The sequence below is a fragment of the Pituophis catenifer genome, unplaced genomic scaffold, assembly GCF_029215685.1.
Source record: "Pituophis catenifer annectens isolate HBS135680 unplaced genomic scaffold, rPitCat1.0.hap2 SCAF_3, whole genome shotgun sequence".
NCBI lineage: Eukaryota > Metazoa > Chordata > Lepidosauria > Squamata > Colubridae > Pituophis > Pituophis catenifer.
Genome location: NW_027256883.1, coordinates 3,104,404 through 3,126,903, shown reverse-complemented (window position 1 = coordinate 3,126,903; position 22,500 = coordinate 3,104,404). Strand labels below are relative to the sequence as shown.

The 22,500-nt window shown below is 45.3% G+C and overlaps 1 protein-coding gene across 1 annotated transcript; it reads right to left on the bottom strand.

The window, feature by feature from the left end:
• Positions 1–5,570: 5,570 nt before the first annotated feature.
• Positions 5,571–22,203, bottom strand: LOC139315567 (lymphocyte antigen 6E-like). Its single transcript, XM_070941957.1, has 3 exons — positions 22,122–22,203; positions 7,713–7,832; positions 5,571–5,841 (listed from the first exon to the last, which is right to left on the bottom strand). Exons 1-3 carry the CDS (start codon positions 22,129–22,131, stop codon positions 5,633–5,635), a joined length of 339 nt encoding a protein of 112 aa, XP_070798058.1. The 5' UTR covers positions 22,132–22,203; the 3' UTR covers positions 5,571–5,632.
• Between the last annotated feature and the right edge of the window lie 297 nt (positions 22,204–22,500).

The window sequence follows — 22,500 nt, the reverse complement described above, 5'->3', positions numbered from 1 at the left end:
TGAGAGTCGGAGCAAAGCATGGAGATCGCTTTACTCGCTAGTCCCTCGTTAGCGCCTTGTTAGGGCTGAAAAAAAGGTTCGAAAAAGCTACATTCGGAATATAATTTTCAGCCTCTTTTAGGGGGGGGGAGTTGTGTTTTATACTCCGAAAAATACGGTAAACCTCTGAGGCAAGTAGATTCCTCCAAGAATAGCTTTATTGGATATATCATATTAGCTCTTAAGATTCTTCTATTCCAGCAAGCCGGCCTGGCCTAATTTTCTCCCTTGTTTTAAAATTCTTTTACATCGAAATTTTAATTTGTTTTAAATTATTGGGATTTTTTAATTGTCTTGGGCTAAATTATTTAATCTGGTTTTAATTATATCTTTTAACTTTTGTATTTATGTATTTTATTTTGTGCCTGTTCACCGCCCTGAGTCCTTTGGGAGTAGGGCGGTATATAAATCTAATAAAAGACAAAAAGACAAAAAGATATTGGAACAGTTCTGGTGAAAACCGACTCTGAAGGTTCCCATGGTTATCACCGAATTAAAAGTAAAAAGTTTTTCCCCTTCCCCAAACAGTCGGTCACATGGTCCAATCAAGGTGCCGTTTGGTTGCCTGGTAACTTCGCTCCTCCTCTCTCCGACCACCTGTGGAAATGTCCTTGGTTCCCAAGAGAAAGTATTTTGTTTTGGCTACAAAACCCCAGCTATCTCGATTCCCCCCTCCCTGTCCCTCAGCTCCAGTGCGGCAACACTGAAGCGCCAAGATGGCTGCGGTCAAGTCAGCTTCAGGGTTGACAGAACCCTGTGGGGGGCACACGGCCCTGCTTGCACAAACGGAGCTTTCTGTGCCAGCGTGAGTGCCTGCTTCTTAAGCAAATTGAGTTATGTGCCTTCATCTGCTACTTGTGCAGCCCAGGTCCAAACGGGCCACAACCCGGTACCAGGCCATGGCCCGCGAGTTGGGGAACCCCTGCCCCAAAGCACCTAAAGGCAGGGCAAGAAGCAACGGATGGAAAAATCATGTCTGACTTAACAAATATCTCACTTAACAACAGAACTTTTGGGCTCAGTGGTGGCCATAAGTGTTGTGGTCCGCCAGCAGCCCGCAGAGCTAACAGCAGAGTTGGACAGTGAGTGTTCTGCCCTAGCTACGGACCCCAAAGAACGCAACACACACAAAGTCCGTTCAAACCTTAGTTTACTGAATAAACCAGTCTTTTACAACAATGGCTGTTAATTCATTGCATTAACAGCTGCCAACAATTCAAAGAATAATAACTGAAAGCTTACCATGGTTGGCAGAATGCCCAGAAGCAATTCGCAGGAAGCTGATAAGATAAGCAAGACAAGACAGGAAAGTATATGAACTAAGTTGTTCCCTGCAAATTGCTTCAGTCGGCGTTCCTCCTTAAATAGGCTAAGGGAATGGCCAATTAGCCCCAAGCCTTGCTCTCGAGGAGACTTCCTCCTGAGGAGCCACTCCTGCCTTTTGGCAGCTCTGCGCGCCCGTGCATCGAGAAGAGGCTCCTCCTCTTCCTCCTCTTCACTTATGGGTGCTTCTGGAGGTTCTGAAGATCCTGGCTGAATCCCTGCCTCTGGCACCACATCTTCTCCAGCCTCCTCATTGTTCGACTCAAGTGCCAGCTGCACAGGCTGCTGGCGCAGCACCACACCAGCCTCCTCACTGTCTGAATCAGCTACTAGCTGCACAGGCCACGTAAGGGCCACAACAGTGAGGAGGCTGGGGAGGACCATGGGCCAGTCCTGGAGTCTGGGGAAGGCCCAGATGAGGGCTCTGCATCGGAGGCAGAGATGGGGCCAGGGCAATCTGGAAGTGATGCCTGGACTCCAGAGCCTCCAGAGTTGGACAGCAGAGAGGCAGAGGAGCAGGAGGAGCCTGTTCCTAGTGCACACATGCACAGAGCTGCCAGAAGGCAAGAGCAGCTAAAGCAAAAGGGACGACTCAGGAGTAAGGCCAGATGATTGGCCCCTCCCATAAGGCTTAAAAGAGCAGCAAAGGCTCTTGGCCTCTTTGTAGAAAGCAAAGAAATAATGGCTAGCTGTTGAGAGCTAAATAGCTTGAAATAGATCTATACTAGTCTCCCTTTATTTCTTTATCAGCAAAATATAAATTTGGTATAAAATGGTTTGTCGTCAATGCGACTGCTTGAGGGCTCTTGGATTGGAGCTGAAAGGCGAAAGGGATGCAGTATGCTCCCTCCTACATGTTGGAGTAGATCAGGTGCCTTGATATAAAAACACTTAATCTCTCCCCTGGCTCAAGCTGATGAAGGGAGAACTTGTGGCTCAGAGGTTAATACAACTGCCTAACATGCAGGAAGCCCAAGTTCGAATCCAGTTAAGGGTATGGCTAGCTGATGAGAGCTAAATAGCTTGAAATAGATCTATACTAGTCTCCCTTTATTTCTTTATCAGCAAAATATAAATATAAATTTATATATATATATATATATATATATATATATATATATATATATATATATATATATATATATATGTTTTTCTTCTAGCCAGGTTTTCCCTGCTAGAAGAAAAACACACATAGCCCCTACGAAGAAGTAAGAAAATTGATATATATATATATATATGGTTTCTCAGGTTTTTGCGGGTGTTTGTATGTAGGTCTTTGGTTATTCGGGTCTTCTCCCACGTAAAATTGGAAGTGTCTTGGCGACGTTTCGACGAAGTCTCATTCGTCATCTTCAGGCTGGTGTTCTCGGCTTCGTGCTTCCAGGAGCAATATATATATATTTATATATATTTATATTTGTGTGTGTGTGTGTGTGTGTGTGTGTGTGTAGGTCTTTGGTTATTCGGGTTTTCTCCCGCATAAAATTGGAGGTGTCTTGGCAACGTTTGCCAAGAATGTTTGCTCCTAGAAGCACGAAGCTGAAAACACCAGCCTGAAGATGACGAATGAGACTTCGTCGAAACGTTGCCAAGACACCTCCAATTTTACGCGGGAGAAAACCCGAATACAAAGACCTACATACAAACACCCGTGAAAACCTCAGAAAACATGTATGTATGTATGTATGTATGTATGTATATGTATATGTATATGTATATGTATATGTATATGTATATGTATATGTATATGTATATGTATATGTATTTCTCTTTAGTCAGGTTCTTCCTACGTAAACCAAGATTTTTATGCTAAAGAGAAATACACATAAAGCCTACGAAAAGGAAAGAAAACAAATATATATATATATAGTACACTGAGACCATATGCACCAAAGACAAATTCCTTGTATGTCCAGTCTCACTTGGCCAATAAAGAATTCTATTTATTCTATCTATTTAAAGTTCAACCAACATGCCACTTGCCACACCAGTGGTGGATTGCCCCCGGTTTGGACCGGTTCACAAAAACTGGTAGTAAAACCGGCAGGAGGCTCCGCCCACTGACCTGGATGTCATCAGGAAGTGCACAGAAGTGCGCGCACACAAAGCAAGAGCACGCACGCGGTCCCGTTGTTAACTGGTAGTAAAGGTAAGTAGAACCCACCCCTGTGCCACAGAGAGAGAGAGAGAGAGAGAGAAATCACAAGAAAGGTTTAATATCCTTTTTATTATTAACATTATTCAGTTTGGAAAGCATTATGAAAAATACACGCTTTACAAAGGGTATAAAGAAAGAGAGATAATGCAATCAATCGACTGAATGGCATTCTTATTTTCCCAATTTGGATTACTTTTTCCCTTCTGGATAGGGAAAAATCTGGGTATTTTAGAAAAAGAAGCTGCAACTAATCAAGATGCAGCAACACAGCCAACCAACCCGCCTACAGCAACAGAGCCAGCACCCCCCACTTCCCCAGCAGTATTTATCGAGAGGCGGCATCTCCGATCACGCTTTGCTTGCACAGACACGAAGCCGAAGACACCAGCCTGAAGATGACGAGTGGGACCTCGTCGAAACGTCGCCAAGATACTCTCAATCTTACACGGGAAAAGACCTGAATGCGCCAAGACTTGCATACCTGTACCCGTGAAAATCTACGAAAACGTGTGTGTGTGTGTATTTTTACTAATATACCTGGAACTCGTATTTTTAGAATAATTTAGAATAATCTCCTAGGCTTCTTCAGACAGCAAGCATACATTTTGCAGCTACAGCTGCAATTTGAGAAACTTGGTTTACGTAGGAAAATACCTGGTTGAAGAAAAATACATATGTATGTATGTATGTATGTATGTATGTATGTATGTATCAATATATTTATTAATTTTATATGCTGCCCGTCTTACTATTGTGTGATTCTGGGCAGTATCACTGAGAAAAGCTCCTTTCACTTTCTCTAAGTAAAACAAACCCTTTGTTGTGGCCCCGCCCTCTGAGCCTATCTCATCGGAGGAAGAAAGCTCCAAACATGAGGGAGAGGAGTCAGCCAGGCCTCCCTCTCCAGGCCCCTCCCCTCTGGCACTGTCTCAGGTGCCGGCCAAGGGAAAGGAGATTAGCCAGGAGCCAGGTGTCTTGGATGAGAGCGAAGGAGAGCCGTCATTCCTGGATGCACGCCAACGAAGGCGTGATAAACGGTTTGCAGCAGTTAAGGAGGCATGCTAGGGATTAGAACTGAGTCACTGGATCACACCCCAGAGACTATATAAGAGAGGGTGGTGGCTGGTAAAACCCTGTGACGAACAAAAACGAACTTTGGCTAGTCACTTGAACAACGTCTGAAGCTGCCGAAAGGGATATTGTTTTGCTGGACTATTTGCAATGCGTATGTAATTTTATGTTATCTGTTTCAGTAAAAGCTCTTGGCAGACAGTGATTATATTGCTGCCAAGTTTGAGATAACGACCTGTGTGCGTGCCAAGTACTTTCTTAACCCTCGGCTGGCTGTGTTTGTGTGTGTGTGTGGACGGGGACAGATCACCCTTATTCAACCATGAACCCAACCAGCGGAAGACCAAACCCAACCCAACCTGGCTGAACGTTGTGTGTAAACCCAATCCTTGTCAACTGTACATCATGTTTTAAGGGCTCAGGACATTGCGTGAATCCAGGCAATTTATCCTACAAACCCTCAGTTGCGTGAAACCAGACATTCACTTCTACACAATGGACTACACATTGCACTATACTCCCTTGGTATTTGGGACAGCCAAGTTTATCAACAGTTGACCTTATCAAGGTCCAAGTGTAAAGTAAGAAAGCTGGGATCATCACCCCTCCCCCAAGTGAATTTCCTTGCAAGCAAGATTGTTTCAAGCAAGAAGGAAATCTTGAGGTTCTCCTCCCAGGAGGGGTAAACCACCAACCATAGGGCTATTTCTCAACTTTATAATAATGCATCTTGCTATCCACTGCCCATAACTTTGGTCAACTCATGTGGGTTGACATTTGCAAGGAGCAAATGCAAAGAAATCACAAAACATCTGCAAAATCATGACTGGGGAGGGAAGGAGAATCAGGCCCTTGACCCAAGTAAAGGTCCATGTAGATCGGACGCAACCGAGGTATACCAAGGACTAGGCTGGACTATTAGTTGAAAGAATTGAAGACAGAGCCAAGTAGCAAGAGGGAAATTCTTTTTAACCTACAATTTTTCCAGGATAGGTTTGAGTCCTCCCTGGGGGAGCTGCCAAGAGCTCATGTAGTCTCTCATCACAGATGGGCTCCAATGATGTAGAAGACACTGGCCAAGGTGCCCACCAGCAGCAACAAGGAACTCGTCTTCACACTGACGGCACCACTTGTGTTGCACAAGGAATGCTCACAGCAATTAATTGAAAAAGCCATCACACCGATATCAACCCCTACCTCAGGACAATAGGAAGAACATTCTTTGCTGATCAGTTGTGTGTAACTTTCACCTGCAGGAGAGGAAGAAAATTAACACAATTGTTTTGTTTCCATCATTTAAATTTTTTTTTTCAAGAGAAGCTGTTTGCAGTCATAGATCTGAGTGTTCTGGCTACCAACTCTTTGGAAGACGAACTCAGTTATTATTATTTTTTTTTCAAATGAGAACTATTCTAACTAGAATTAGAAAAGGAAGGGATACAAAGTTGGTTTATTTGTTCAAGCTTAAAATAAGACCTTTTGTTAGAACTAAAAGGAAGGAGTGCAAAGTTGGCTTATTTGATCAAAATTAAAATAAGATTCATTTTATTTTTATTTTTTAAAGTTTTGGCAACCTTTTATGGACATCTTTTTAAATCAGTTTTTAAATTTGCTTATAGGGCTTGCCAAAAATCATCCATCAGCATGACCAAGGCAGTTTCTGTGCTGTAACCAGGCCTGAAGCCAGACTGAAAAGGGTCCAGATAATCCGTTTCATCCAATGACCGCAGGAGCTGAAGTGCCACCACTTTCTCTACAACCTTTCCCACAAAGGGTAGGTTGGGGACTGGATGAAAGTTCTTTAATTTTGTTGGGTCCAGGGAAGGCTTCTTGAGGAGGGGCCTTACAACCGCTTCCTTTAATGGTTGCGGAAAGGACCCCTTTCTCAAGGACGCATTAACTAAAGCCTGGAGCCAGCCTTGTGTCATCTCCCTGCTGGCTGAAACCAGTCAGGAGGGGCACAGGTCCAACAAACAAGTGGAGGAACTCATTGCCTCTACAGCCTTGTCCACTTCCTCAGGAGTCACTGGCTCAAACTCCTCCCACACAATAGGACTAAGACCCGCCCCCGTCATCTCAGTCAGTATTCCCCAATCAGAGTCCAGGTCCATCCGAATCTGAACAACTTTATCCGACAGAAACTGCACAAATTCCTCAGCTCTACCCTGCAAGGGCTCCTCCGTTCCCCCTACCTCAAAGAGGGAGCTAGTCACCCTAAATAGGGCGGCTGGGTGAGAATCAGCGGACTCAGTAAGTGTGGAAAAATGTGAACATTTTGCCGCCCGTATCGCCACTAAATAAGTCCTAATAAAGGCTCTCAAAAGTGTTCGGTCAGATTCGAATTTACTGGTCCTCCAGCGTTGCTCTAGATGTCTCTTCTGACACTTCATCTCCCGGAGCTCCTCAGTAAACCAGGGAGCTTTCCTGGCCCATTGAGAGTCCGCAAAGGTGCAATCCGGTCCAATGCCCTGGACGCCGCCTTATTCCAGGGTCTCGGCTGGACTGTGGACAAGGGAGTCAGGTATCTCCCCAAGCTCCTTCTGAAACCCTTCAGGGTCCATTAAGCGTCTGGGATGGAACCACTTTCTTTTTTTAAAAAAAATTGATTTATATGCCGCCCTTCTCCAGAGACTCAGGGCGGCTTACAATGCGTTAAGCAATAGCCTTCATACCATTCCATTCCATGGTGGAATTCAAATTCTTTTTACTACCAGTTCTGTGGGTGTGGCATGCCTTGGTGGGCATGGCAGGGGAAGGATATTGTAAAATCCCCATTTCCTTCCCACTCCAGGGGAAGGATATACTGTAAAATCCCCATTTCCTTCCCACCCCGCTAACCTGCTTTCCAGCTCCGATCTCCTGTGCAGGACAACAAAAGAAGACCCAGCTGATCAGCGGAGACTCCGATCAGCTGGGACTCTCGGGAGGCAGCGAAGTGATGGGGGCGGGGCCAACCAGAGATGGTATTTGCCGGTTCTCTGAACTACTCAAAATTTCCGCTACCGGTTCTCCAGAACTGATCCGAACCTGCTGAATACCACTTCTGATTCCATTCCATTGTAAAAGAAGCATTTGTTTCAATTACAGAATGAAAAGCTCCCAGAGGGGTACACTCACTTACCACGTCCTCCACCAAAATATTTTGTTACGCAGTAGCGGTCGGTCTCCGCACAGTTCTGTACGGCATAGCATTTGTTGTTACTGTCCACTTTGTCGCATTTGAAGCACATGAGTGAAGACACTGCAAAGGGGCACACAAAAAGAAGCAAAACACACTTGCATTAAAGCCACGTCATGAAATGGGTAGAGATCCCGGCAATTTTGCAAAGCCTTATAAGCATCATAAAATAAAATGAAATGAGATGAAATGAAATGAAATGAAATGATGAAATGAAATAAAATAAAATAAATAAAACCTTTCTTGCCACAACCTTCGTGAAGTAAATCCTAGCAGTCATTAAGTGAATAACTTGGTTGTTAAATGTTCCCCCAGTGACTTGGCTTGTCCGAAGGTCAACAAAGGGGAATCGCGTGACCCTGGGACATTGGCAATCATCCTAAATGTGAGTCAGTGGTCAAGCATCTGAATCACGTGACCTTGGGGGTATTGCAAGGGTTCTTAAATGTGAAAATAAAAACCCTAAGTCACTTTTTTTTTTACGGCTGTTGTAACTTCAAGCAGTCACTAAATGAATAGTTGTAACTACTTTTTACAGATTATAGAATAACAGAGTTGGGAGGGACCTTGTAGGTCATCTAGTCCAACCCCCCACCCAAGCAGGAGACCCTACACCATTTCTGACAAATGGCAGTCCAGTCTCTTCTCGAAAGCCTCCAGTGATGAAGCTCCCACAACTTCCAAAGGCAACTTCTGTTCCATTGGTTGATAGTTCTCACTGTCAGGAAATTCCTCCTTATTTCCAGGTTGAATCTCTCCTTGATCAGTTTCCATTCATTATTCCTTGTTTGGCCTTCAGGTGCTTTGGAAAATAGCTTGACCTCTTCCTCCTCTCTTTGGCAGCCCCTCAAGTATCAGAAGATGGCTCTCCTGTCTCCTCTGGTCCTTCTCTTCACTAGACTAGCCAGGCCCAGTTCCTGCAACCGTTCATCATATGTTTTAGTCTCCGGTCCCCTCATCATCCTGGTTGCTCTTCTCTGCATTGGCTTTTTTGGCTGCCGCTGCACATGGCTGGCTCATATTTACTTGTATTGGAATAAACCAGCAAGCCAACATGGCATACGATTAGGGGACTGGAGGCTAAAGCATAGAAAGAATGCATCAACTCTCGAAACTACCTAAATGAAGCCATGCTTTATTTTGCTTCGTTTCTAAGGTGCCATGCATAACGTGTGTATGTGTGTGTGTGTGTGTGTGTGTGTGTGTGTGAGAGAGAGAGAGAGAGAGAGAGAGAGAGAGAGAGAGAGTGGGAGTGGGAGTGGGAGTTGAAGAATGTAGAATGTTTTCCTCTGCAGTGCCAGACATAACAACCATAAGTCAGCCCAACCTGGTGATGAGAAGTTCGTCGCCTGCTTCGTTGGCCTGTGACACAAGGAGGGTGGACATGCACATGTGCAAATCCTTCTGCGTATGTGCAGAGGGTAAAAAACAGATCACTTCCTGGTTAAAACCAGGAAGTAACGACAACCGGGCGGGTGGGCGGAGTCTCGCACCGCCATCGCTACCGGTTCTCCGAACCACCGGCTGCCATCATTACCAGTTTGGCCATACCAGTCCGAACCAGGAGCATTTCACCCCTGGCACAGGGTCTGTCTGGGGAAGTGCCACCCTATCCAAGACCAGAGGTGCCAATTCTCCCTGAGCCAACAAACCCCAAACCCAGTGTTATGGATTTAATAAGACCAACACAACTTTTCAGGGTTAGCCAGAGACATTGTATATTGCGCAATAGGTTCAAAGCTCTGTACATGAAGCGTTGAACAAAGACAGAAATTAGCTACAATGGTTTTTATATCCTTCTAGACAAAGGATTCTGTTAACTCAGCAGTTTATGTGATCATATACATTTGTCATATTTAATTGACACTTCCCAATTACTGTTTCATTTATTCTTTGCCAACAGTCATAATTCTTTTTGCCAATTACTGAAGCATAGATTCAAATTATTTCTTGTTAATATTACATGTGGTCATACTTGATCTCTTTAACCTTCATACTGTATATCACCAAATGTCTCTTATCTCTGACAACTGAGGGGCCCTTCTTGTGAATGTTTCTACTTCAAAGGAATTCTCTCCTTTCAACTGGAGATAATTGGCTTCCCTCAAACAAGCACATTTCCTTTCTTAAAGAGGGCCCTTCAGTGATCATCCAGCTGGACCCGCTTACCTACCTATATTACCAGAGCCACTCGGTCTTGCCAGGGTTTAGTTTCAACCTGTGTTGCTCCATCACCAGAGGCTTTTAAGAACAGATTGTACAACCATTTGCCTGAAATGGTTTTAAGCCGGGATGGCAAACCTACGGCACGCATGGCATAGGTGGCACCCGGAGCCATATCTGTGGGCAGGCAAGCTTTGCCTTAGGTCAGCTTCAGCACGCCAGCCAGCTGATTTTTGGGCCTTCTGGGCCCACTGGAAGTTGGGAAACGGGCTGTTTCTGGCCTCCGGAGGGCCTCCGAGGTGGGGGGGAGGCTGTTTTCACCCTCCCCAGGCGCCTAGAAAACCTCTGGAGCCTGGGAAAGACAAAAAACGGGTCTACTGGGCCCACTGTGCCATCACATGTGAAAAGCGGGGGGGAGTGCAGGAGGGTCGTGCACGCATGTGGGGGGAGGCGCTTTGAATTATGGGTGTGGGCGCACACGCGTGACTCCGTGTGCTCCCCCCGCTTTTGGCACTCGATGGCAAAAAGGTTAGCCATCTCTGGTATAAGGTTTCCTGCCTGAGCAGGGGGTTGGACTAGAAGACCTCCAAGGTCCCTTCCAACTCTGTATTCCGTAATTCTGACACTATCTAGCTTGTGCTCCAGTTAGCACCTATCCCAATCCGCACAATGGAATAAAAAGTGGATGGTTTCGGATGGTTCTTTTTGATTTTTGTGTTTTAACTGTGAAGGCTAAAGTACATAGTCAAAAGCTCCCTTTAACCTGGAATGAAAGCTTGGCAAAGTATAAATCAAGAATTTTGACTTCTACTCTCACTTGGGCTGAAATGGGACTTGGGGAGAAATTCTTGGAAATTCTTCAACAAATCCGTGAAGAAGGTTGAAATCTCTACATGGAATTTTTTGCAATTCCTGTCTCTTCTTAGACCTCCAGTGTTGGAGCATTCACAACTTCTGGAGGCAAATTGTTCCACTGGGTAATTGTCCTCACTGTTAGGAAGTTTCTCCTTAATTACAGGTTGCTTCTCTCCTTGATGAGTTGTTGTTTTTTTAATTTGATTTATATGCCGCCCTTCTCCGGAGACTCAGGGCGGCTTACAATGCGTTAAGCAATAGCCTTCATTCTTTTGTATATTTTATACAAAGTCAGCTTATTGCCCCCACAAACCGGGTCCTCATTTCACCTACCTTAGAAAGGATGGAAGGCTGAGTCAACCTTGAGCCTGGTAAGATTCGAACCTGCAGTAATTGCAGGCAGCTGTGTTAATAACAGGGTGCTTTAGACCACTGTACTACCAAGGCTCTGGAGTTTCCATCCATTGTTACTTGTTCTGCCTTCAGATGCTTTGGAGAATAAGTTGACCCCCTTCCTCTTTGTGGCAACCTCTGAAATACCGGAATTTAGACAGACAAGAGGAACTGACATTTAAAGAGCCGTCATTCCCACCTCTCCTTGTTTCCCCTTGTCACAAAGACTGTCACACTCACCCCTCAAGAATCTCTCTGAACTTTGTTCCTCCTTTCGCAGAGTTAAAACAAACCCCAATCTGTCAGATGGTTTTACAGCTTTGGAAAGTATTTGGTCAGCTAGTTTTTCTTCTTGTAAATTATTCACCTTTTACTTCACTTTTTTTTTAAAAAAATATTGATTTATATGCCACCCTTCTCCGGAGACTCAGGGCGGCTTACAATGTGCTCAGCAATAGCCTTCATCCTTTTGTATATTTTATACAAAGTCAGTTATATTGCCCCCCACAAACTGGGTCCTCAATTTACCTACCTTAGAAAAGGATGGAAGGCCTGAGTCAAACCGTGAGCCTGGCGAGATTCAAACTTGCAGTAATTGCAAGCAGCAGTTGTTTAATAACAGTGCTTTAGTCCACTGTACTACAGGCTCTTTATACTTTATATAAAATATACTTTTGTATATTTTATACCAAAGTCAGCTTATTGGCCCCCCACAAACTGGGTCCTCAATTTACCTACCTTAGAAAGGATGGAAGGCTGAGTCGACCTTGAGCCTTAGTGAGATTCGTACCTGCAGTAATTGCAGGCAGCTGGTCTTAATAACAGGGTGCTTTAGACCACTGTACTACCAAGGCTCCTATTTTGACCCTGAAGGGTGAGTTTTCTTGGGGGGGGTTGGTTACACATGTCCTACCTGTTTTTGTAAGTGTCTGCTTGGGAAAGCAGGGGGAGCCTGGAACCCCCGCAGAGCAGAAGTGAAATGCTCCCGGTTCGGACCGGATCGCCCGATCCGGTAAGCGATGGAGGCGGGTGGTTCGGAGAACCGGTAGCAAAAATCCCTGCCCCCCCCACCACTCACCATGCCCAGCTGAATCGCTACGAATCATCAGAGGCTTTTTTTTTATTTTTTCACTTTTAAAAGCATTTTTTCTACAACTTCTTCCGTCCGAAAAAAATGCTTTTAAAAGGGGGCGGGTTGGGGAGGGTGGAAGGAAGAGGGAGGGGGATAAATATGTAAACCTTTTTTAAAACTTTTCAATAAAAAATAAAAAAGAATCCATTTGGATCTTGAGTCTATCATGTAGGGTGAATCTATTCTACTTGGATCTACGAGAAAGCTGGCGTCCTACGGATTCCTTAGTATTGTTGGAGGTAGGTTGTGGGTTTGATACGAGCAATCACCAATGGTTTCTCCATGGGGGTGTGTGGTTAATTCGTTCATGTCTTACGAAACTAAAAATGTTTTCATCTTTCATTACATGTTGCCTGCTGGTATTTGTGGGGCGTCTTCTGCGGCAGAGCAACCTGCTTGACCTCTTTTCGAAATGACCTCTTAGCAAAGATGTCCGGCAAGGTAGTTTTGCAAACAGTCTGCTCTGCTCAGCACTAGGGATGAGGTAATCCCAACTGTTTCAATTTTGTGCCTTCCGTGTTGTAGGCTCCTGGGTTGGCCTAGAAGAGGGCCCTCCCTAGATCTGAGACACTGGGGAGTTGGATCTGCAGAAGAACGCCTTGGTTTGGAAGTCCAAGGGAGTGGAGAAGGCCTGGGTGGGAAATGTAACTGGGCAGATGGTGGGGAGAGGAGGAGGAGGAGGAGAAGAAGAAGAGGAAGAAGAAGAGGAGGAAGAAGAAATAGAGGGAGGAGGAGGAGGAAGGAGGAAGGAGGAGGAGGAGGAGGAGGAGGAGGAGGAGGAGAGGGGAGAAAGGAGAGAAGAAGAAGAGGAGGGAGGAGGAGAACAAGAGGAAGAAGTAGAGGAAGAGGAAGAAGAAAAGGGAGAAGGGAGGGGGGAGAAGGAGAAGGAGAAGGAGAGGAAGAAGAAGAAGAAGAAGAAGAAGCAAGAAGAAGAAGAAGACAGAAGAAGAAGAAGAAGAAGAAGAAGAAGAAGAAGAAGAAGAAGAAGAAGAAGAAGAAGAAGAAGAAGAAGAAGAAGAGGAGGAGGGAGGAGGAGGAGGAGGAGAAGCAGAGGAGCAGGAGCAGGAGGAGGAGCAGGAGGAGGAGCAGGAGGAGGAGGGAAAAGAAAAGCAAGGAGGAAGAGGTAGAGGTAGAGGAAGAAGAAAAAGGGGCGAGGGGGGGAGAAGGAGAAGGAGAAGGAGAAGGAGAAGGAGAAGGAGAAGAAGAAGAGGAAGAGGAAGAGGAAGAGGAAGAAGAAGGGGGGAGGGGGAGAAGGAGAAGAGAGGAGGAGGAGGAGGAGAGAAGGAGAAGGAGGAATGAGAAGGAGAAGAAGAAGAAGAAGAAGAAGAAAGAAGAAAGAAGAAGAAGAAGAGGAGGAGGAGGAGGAGAAGCAGGAGCAGGAGCAGGAGGAGGAGCAAGGAGGAGGAGGAAAAGAAAAGCAAGAGGAAGAGGTAGAGGTAGAGGAAGAAGAAAAAGGGGGAGGGGGAGAAGGAGAAGGGAAGGAGAAGGAGAAGGAGAAGGAGAAGGAGAAGGAGAAGGAGAAGGAGAAGGAGAAGGAGAGGAAGAGGGAAGAGGAAGAGGAAGAAGAAGGGGGGGGCGAGGGGGAGAGGAGAAGAGGAGGAGGAGGAGGAGGAGAAGGAGGAGAAGGGAGAAAGGAGAAGGTGAAGGAGAAGGAGAAGGAGAAGGAGAAGGAGAAGGAGAAGGAGAAGAGCAACAACAACTATAACCAGGAGAGGGAAGGAAGAGAAGGAAGCCTAACCCTCTCTCATTCTGCAATTCAAAAACTCCCAGAAACTTTTCCCACGCTGCTGTTTGCTCTGTTCCTTCGGGAAGAAAAGCGATTTGTGTGGGAGGGACGTGCACGGGACAACCTGTGCATTTGTGTTTGTGTGTGTGTGTGTTTTGCTTGTAAGGTGTGGTGCGGATTGCAGTGACTTCATCCCTGTTGCTGTTTGCTCCTATTAACAGCCTGTTTTGTAATAGCTGGCAGCCTCTTTCCAAAATCCCTACTTAAATCCCATCCCATCTGTCGTGGGGATGTAATTACAGTTTACACATCGTTCGAAACCCCAGGCAGGCAGGGGTAGGTTCTAAATTTTTTTTATTACTGATTCGGTGGTGTGGCTTGGTAGGAGTGGCATTGGCTTGGTGGGCGTGGCAGGGGAAGGATACTGTAAAATCTCCATTCCCACCCCACTCCAGGGGAAGGATACTGCAAAATCCCCATTTCCTCCTCGATCAGCTGGGACTCGGGAGGTAGAGAATAGATGGGGGCGGGGCCAGACAGAATTTATACTACCGGTTCTCTGAACTACTCAAAATTTCCGCTACCGGTTCTCCAGAACTGGTCAGAACCTGCTGAAACCCCCCTCTGCTGCCAGGATTCAAGATTGTAGTATCACTGCTACTCAGAGGAGATATTCATACCAGTTCGGGCAAACTGATAGCGTGACTGTAGGTGGGCCTGTCCACCAGCTCCGGCGTAATGCCATCCTATTTAACCATGTTTTCGAGGCCGGGCACACGCGTGGAAGGAATACACGCGAAGAGAGCGTGTGATACGTGCTGGCGAACTGATGGTTCAGCCAAAGAGGTTGCAGAAAAAAATGCTTTTAAAAGCCTCTGACGATCCCAGCTGAGTTGCCCGATTGTCAGTAGGCTTTTTTTTTCTTTTTAAAAAAACATTTTTTCTACAACCTCTTCGGCCGAAGAGGTTGCAGAAAAAAATGCTTTTAAAAAGCCTCTGAACGATCCCGGCTGAGCCACGCGATCATCAGAGGCTTTTTTTTTTTTTTTTTTTACTTTTAAAACCATTTTTTCTACAACCTTAAGAGGTTGCAGAAAAAAAAATGCTTTTAGAAGCCTCTGACAATCTATCAACTCAGCTGGGATCGTCAGAGGCTTTTAAAGGCGTTTTTTTTTTTCTACAACTTCTTCGGCCGAAGAGGTTGCAGAAAAAAAAATTCTTTTAAAAAGCCTCTGACGATCCCCAAGCTGCGATCATCAGAGGCTTTTTTTTTTTTACTTTTAAAAGCATTTTTTTCAGCCAAAGAGGTTGTAGAAAAAAATGCTTATTAAAAGTTTTATTTTAAAAAAAACTCCGATGATTGCGCAGCTCAACTGGGCATGGGTGGGGGGGGGGCAGGGATTTTTGCTACCCGGTTCTCCAAACCACCCTCCACCATCGCTACCCCGGATCGGGCAATCCGGTCCGAACCCGGGAGCATTGTCAACCCTGGGGTTAAGCATCCTCAAACTCTCATCTAGCAACACTCTGCCAGCTGTGCCCTTCAATCTAGATAGCTGTGCCAAAGGAAGCAAACTCTGATCATTCTTTTTTTCTCCCCATTTGTCCAGATGACAACTGAGTTGTTGTTGTTGTTGTTTTTCTTTTGCAGGACAGACAGTTTATTATTTGTATCCCAAACTTTTTTTTTTATTTTCACAGATAATGCAAAGGGGTGAACATATTCAACATCACCATCCTTCCTCCTCCTTCCTCCCCCCCATAACAACAACCCTGTGAGGTGGACTGGGCTGACAGAGAGAGAGAGACTGGCCCAAAGTCACTGAGTTGGCTTTCATAACTAAGGCAGGACTAGAACTCACCATCTCCTGGTGATTGGTCCAAAGTCACCCCAGTCAGCTTTTGTAACTAAGGCAGGACTAGAATTCACCATCTCCCTGGTGATTGGTCCAAAGTCACCCAGTCAGCCTTTCCGTAACTAAAGTAGGACTAGAACTCACCATCTCCTGGTGATTGGTCCAAAGTCACCCAGGCAGCTTTTGTAACTAAAGTAGGACTAGAACTCACCATCTCCTGGTGATTGGTTCAAAGTCACCCAGTCAGCTTTCGTAACTAAAGTAGGACTAGAACTCACCATCTCCTGGTGATTGGTCCAAAGTCACCCAGGCAGCTTTTGTAACTAAGGTAGGACTAGAATTCACCATCTCCTGGTGATTGGTCCCAAAGTCACCCAGTCAGCTTTCGTAATTAAGGTAGGACTAGAACTCACCATCTCCTGGTGATTGGTCCAAAGTCACCCAGGCAGCTTTTGTAACTAAAGTAGGACTAGAACTCACCCATCTCCTGGTGATTGGTCCAAAATCAACCAGCTGGCTTTCCAGCCTAAAATGGACTAGAACTCCCCTGTCTCCTGGTGATTGGCCCAAAGTCACCCAGTCAGCTTTCATGTCTAAGATGGGACTAGAACTCGCCATCTCCTCGTGTTTGGCCCAAGACCTGGTTTTCATGCTTAAGATGGGACTGGAACTCACAGTCTCCTGGTGATTGGCCCAAAGTCACCCAGTCAGCTTTCATGTCTAAGATGGGACTAGAACTCACAGTCTCCTGGTGATTGGCCCAAAGTCATCCAGTCAGATGGGACTAGAACTCGCCATCTCCTCGTGTTTGGCCCAAGACCTGGTTTTCATGCTTAAGGTGGGACTAGAACTCACCGTCTCCTGGTGATTGGTCCAAAATCAACAAGCTGGCTTTCCAGCCTAAAATGGGACTAGAACTCCCTGTCTCCCTGGTGATTGGCCCAAAGTCACCCAGTCAGCTTTCATGTCTAAGATGGGACTAGAACTCGCCATCTCCTCGTGTTTGGCCCCTCAAGACCCTGGTTTTCATGCTTAAGATGGGACTGGAACTCACAGTCTCCTGGTGATTGGGTCAAAATCACCCAGCTGGCTTTCTAGCCTAAAATGGGGACTAGAACTCCCCTGTCTCCTGGTAATTGGCCGAAAGTCACCCAGCCAGCTTTCATGCTTAAGATGGGACTAGAAACTCACCGTCTCCTGGTGATTGGCCCAAAGACACCCAGTCAGATGGGATTAGAACTCGCCATCTCGTGTTTGGCCCAAGACCTGGTTTTCATGCTTAAGGTGGGACTAGAACTCACAGTCTCCTGGTGATTGGGCCCAAATCGCCCAGCTGGTTTTCATGCCTAAGGTGGGACTAGAACTCACAGTCTCCCGCTTTTTAGCCTGGTGCCTTCACCACTAGACCAAACTGGCTCTCAATTGAGGGCGTCAACTTGGAAAACGTTTCTTTTCATGCAGGAGACATTTTAACCCAGAGCTTTAAAAAAAAAAAAACCCAAAAAAGCTGGGAATTGCCATCTTCACATCTGAATGGTGGCACCCAGGCTGGAGAAGGTACCTGGCAGCGTTGAGAAATTGGCAAAAAAAAATTGAGGTAGTTCAGCAGAGAGATGTTTTCCCCTGAATGGAGGTCGATGAAGCGTGTTGTGACTTACGAAAGGTGACACAGGATGCCGGGCTGCCCTCCTTTTTTTCTATTCCTCCAACCCCACCCCTTGAGCTGTTTTTTGCAGGGAGGGGTGGAAAATCAGGCAGGTGTCCCGTGCCCCACCCTGGCTGGGATGCTCTTTATTGCCAGCCTATTTGAAGGCCTGCTGCAATTAAGACAAAATGATAGAGAGTCTCCAACGAGGGCAGCTTCGAGGCCAGGGATGCCAGCTGCCGACCCGCCAGGCCGTGCCACACCCGTCCGTCTTGCCCCTCACAAGCCAACACCTGCACGTAAATAGCTACAGGAATATTTGGAAGTAAGACGGGTGGAATTAGCAGAGATGGCTAAATTGACGGTTCTATTCAAGGAAGAAATACAAATATTTTTGCTTCTGCTTGGAAACCGCTTCTGGACTTTGTGCTTGGGGTGGGGGAAAAAAATGAAACTTTGATTTGGGGTTTTACAGATTCGATGGGTTTGTTGTTATAGAAATGGCTAGTTAATACGATTATGTAAAAAGTAAAAAAGTTGAAATTTGATGTTGAGGCCTCTGCACCGAAGGGAGTCAGAAGTCAATGCCTTTTTTTTCTTTTCCCCCCTTTTTCTTTCCCCACTTTTCTTGTCCCTTTTTCCTGCCTTCTTTTACTTTTATATTTTCTTTGAATGCTACATTATAAACTAATTAAAAAGCTACTAAAAAAAGGAGTATTTGGAAGTAAAGGAGGAATAGGAGCGGAAAAACCAAGATAATTCTTTTCTTGAGAGCGTATGCACAAAGACAAATTCCTTGTATGTCCAATCACACTTGGCCCAATAAAGAATTCTATTCTATTCTATTCTATTCTATTCTATTCTATTCTATTCTATTCTATTCTATTCTATTCTATTCTATTTCTATTTCTATTTCTATTCTATTCTATTCTATTTCTATTTCTATTTCTATTTCTATTTCTATTTCTATTCTATTCTATTTCTATTTCTATTTCTATTCAATTTCTATTTCTATTTCTATTTCATTTCTACTCTATTCTATTCTATTCTATTCTTCTGTCTTCAACTCAGGAATAATTATAATAATTATGCTTCATGCATAACATGAAGCCAAATGTAAAACCAGCATTTCTGTTTATCCGTCCAAAGATAAGAGGTACCAGCTACATTCAGAAAACTTCAAATTAATGGGCGTTTCCCTCCTTTCCCAAGTTTCTCCTATGGGGGGCTTAATTCCTGGATTTTATCTATAGGCAGTCCCTCGACTTAGGACCGCAATTTATGAGCCCCAGACTTTTGTTGCTAAGTGAAACATTTGGTAAGTCAATTTTGCCCCATTTTATGACATTTTCTTGCCACCGTTGCCAAGCGAGTCACCGCAGTTGTTAAATGAGTAACACGGTTGTTAAGTGAATCTGGTTTTCCCATTGACTTGGCTTCTCAGAAGGTCACCTGTGACCCCAGAAAAACGGCAACCGACTTAAGTACAAGCCACTTGCCAGGCGGCAGACTTTTGATCCCGTGACCTTGGGGATCGTTGCCCGGATTGTTGTAAGTGTGAAAAATGGTCAGAAGTCACTTTTTCCAGTGCGTTTGCAACTTCGAATGGTCATTGAGTGAACCGTTGTAAGTCGAGGACTATCTGCATTGGTCTGTCCGTCCGTCCATCCATCTGTCCATCCGTCCCCATCCCCTCCATTCAATTTATCCGCCACCCATTTTACTGCAGGGTAAACTCTGGGCAAGTCAAAAATATTAAAAAAATAAATAAAAATAAAACTATCTACCCTGTTTTCCCCCCAAAATAAGACCTCCCCTGATAATAAGCCCAATCGGGCTTTATGAGCGCATGGCTATAAGGCCAAGAGCTTATTTCAGGGTTCAAAAAAATATAAGACAGGGTCTTATTTTCAGGGAAACACGGTAGGTAGGTAGATAGATAGATAGATAGATAGATAGATAGATAGATAGATAGAAAAAGAAAGAAAGGAAGGAAGGAAGGAAGGAAGGAAGGAAGGAAGGAAGGAAGGAAGGAAGGAAGGAAGGAAGATGAATAGGGATAGATAGATAGGTAGGTAGATAGAAAAAGAAAAAAGAAAAGAAAGAAAGAAAGAAAGAAGAAAGATGATAGATAGATAGATAGATAGATAGATAGATAGATAGATAGATAGATGATAGATAGATAAATAGATAGATAGATAGATAGATAGATAGATAGATAGATAGATACTGTGTTTTCCCCGAAAATAAGACATCCCCTGATAATAAGCCCAATCGGGCTTTTGAGCGCATGGCAATAAGGTCAAGCGCTTATTTCAGGGTTCAAAAAAATAGAAGACAGGGTCTTATTTTTGGGAAAACACGGTAGATAGATAGGTAGATAGATAGAAAAAGAAAGGAAGGAAGGAAGGAAGGAAGGAAGGGAGGAAGGAAGGAAGGAAGGAAGGAAGAAAGGAAGAAAGATGATAGGGATAGATAGATAGGTAGGTAGATAGAAAAAGAAAGAAAAAAAGAAAAGAAAAGAAAAGAAAAGAAAAGAAAAGAAGAAAGAAAGAAAGAAGAAAGAAAGAAAGAAAGAAAGAAAGAAAGAAAGATGATAGGGATAGATGATAGATAGATAGATAGATAGATATTGTGTTTCCCCCAAAATAAGACATCCCTGATAATAAGCTCAATCAGGCCTTTTGAGCACATGGCAATAAGGCCAAGCACTTATTTCAGGGTTCAAAAATATATAAGACAGGGTCTTATTTTTGGGGAAACACGGTATATAGAATACTACAAAACTATAAAAGTACAAAATGGCAAAAGTTGGATGTTCTTCCCCTTGTCAGCACTACTGAGTGGCCACAAAAAGCATCTTCTCAAAGGGGCGCCTTGCAAACCCTTTTCTCTGCAAAGCTTGGAGAGGGTTGGGCTAGATGACCTCCCGATATCCCCGTCAGATTCTACGAATCTGCGTCTACAAAGACCAGTTTTTCCTTCCCTTCTTGAAACCAAAGCAAATTCACACGACCCCACTGTAGTTTTCCTAACTGATCCAAGACTGTGTAACACACCAACCCCGCTAATTACCCCAATGGTTTAGATTTATGCACTGGGTCAAGTGAAACAATGATTGCTTGTTTTTAAACCATAAATCTCAACATCCCAAGCACATTTGAACTCTTCTAATCCGGTAGGTCGATTTAGTTTTGAGGCCGGGCTGGTCCTTGGGACCAGGACAATGGGGGTTATTGAAGAAACCATAGTTGGCTTAAACCAGGCTAAATCAGGATGCTAAAGAATCATTTGTAAAGAACTTTAGAGAGGTCTTTTTTAAAAAAAAAAAAGATGGTGAGACTCTAGAAAAAGTGCAGAGGAGAGCAACCAGGATGATTAGGGGACTGGAGACTAAAACATATGAAGAACGGTTGCAGGAACTGGGCATGGCTAGTCTAGTGAAGAGAAGGACCAGGGGAGACAGGATACTATTCCAATATTTGAGGGACTGCCACAGAGAGGAGGAAGGGGGTCAAGCTATTCTCCAAAGCACCCGAAGGCCAGACAAGGAACAATGGATGGAAACTGATCAAGGAGAGATTCAACCTGGAAATAAGGAGGAACTTTATGACAGTGAGAACAATCAACCCATGGAACAGAAGTTGCCTTTGGAAGTTGTGGGAGCTTCATCACTGGAGGCTTTCAAGAAGAGACTGGACTGCCATTTGTCAGAAATGGTGTAGGGTCTCCTGCTTGGGTGGGGGGTTGGACTAGATGACCTACAAGGTCCCTTCCAACTCTGGTATTCTATATTCAGTGGAACAGAAGCTGCCTTCAGAAGTTGTGGGAGATTCACCATTGGAACATTTCAAGAAGAAACTGAACTGCCATCTGTCAGAAATGGTGAAGGGTCTCCTGCGTGGGGGGGTGGACTAGATGACCTAGAAGGTCCCTTCCAACTCTATATCCTATTCCCTTCCAACTCTATTCTATATTCAATGGAACAGAAGTTGTGGGAGCTTCATCACTGGAACCTCTCAAGAAGAAACTGAACTGCCCTCTGTCAGAAATGGTGAAGGGTCTCCTGCTTGGGGGGGTGGACTAGATGACCTAGAAGGTCCCTTCCAACTCTATTCTATATTCAATGAAACAGAAGCTGCCTTCAGAAGTTGTGGGAGCTTCATCACTGGAACTTTTCAAGAAGAAACTGAACTGCCATCTATCAGAAATGGTGAAGGGTCTCCTGCTTGGGGGGGGTGGACTAGATGACCTAGAAGGTCCCTTCCCACTCTGTTAATCTGTCCTTTCAATATTTCCCCCCATCCAAAATGCCCAGAATGACCAGATCCCGGACAACCACGATAAATAACCGCACCGCTTTTTGGCCAAGCCAACACTTAACCCAACTTGGCATTGCAGGTTCGCGCAGATCTTTGAATCCCACCTTAATCGGGGGTGGTTCAGCTCCCCGGGCACTTCAGGACCCCCGCCCGACTCAAATCGCCTCCGATCCCCCCCCGAGACACGAATTGTAGCATCACGATGGACGCAGCCACAACCTTCGACTTTCCCACCGGGGCGAGCCGGGGGCGCGCCTTACCCGTCTGCATGCAGAGGAAGCCGGCTAGCAGACGCGGCGAGGAGCGGCTTCATGGTGAGCGGCTGAACGGATCGCAGGAGGAAGAGGAGGAGGAGAAGGAGAAGGAAGAAGAGGCGGCGGCGCCTGCATCGCTCGGCATTTAAGGACCGGGCGGCCAAGGGCGGGGATGAGCAGCCGGTGACACCGCGCCCTGCCCTGCGGAACGGCCGGAGACCAGCCTCTGCGGCGTCTTGCTTGATCCCTGCGTCGGAGGACCCAGCTGCGGGGAGACCCTGGGGGTGGGTGGTGGGGAGAAGGGCTGAGACAGGGGGGGGGGTCACCGACTCCTTACCTCAGCCTTTCCGCCCTCCCACCCCAGTTTTTCCACTCTCCAATCGGA

Coding starts and splice junctions, on each gene's coding strand:
- LOC139315567 (XM_070941957.1), bottom strand. Junction 5,842..7,712: donor ATATTTTGGTGGAGGACGTG/GTAAGTGAGTGT, acceptor CCTCTCCTGCAG/GTGAAAGTTACACACAACTG.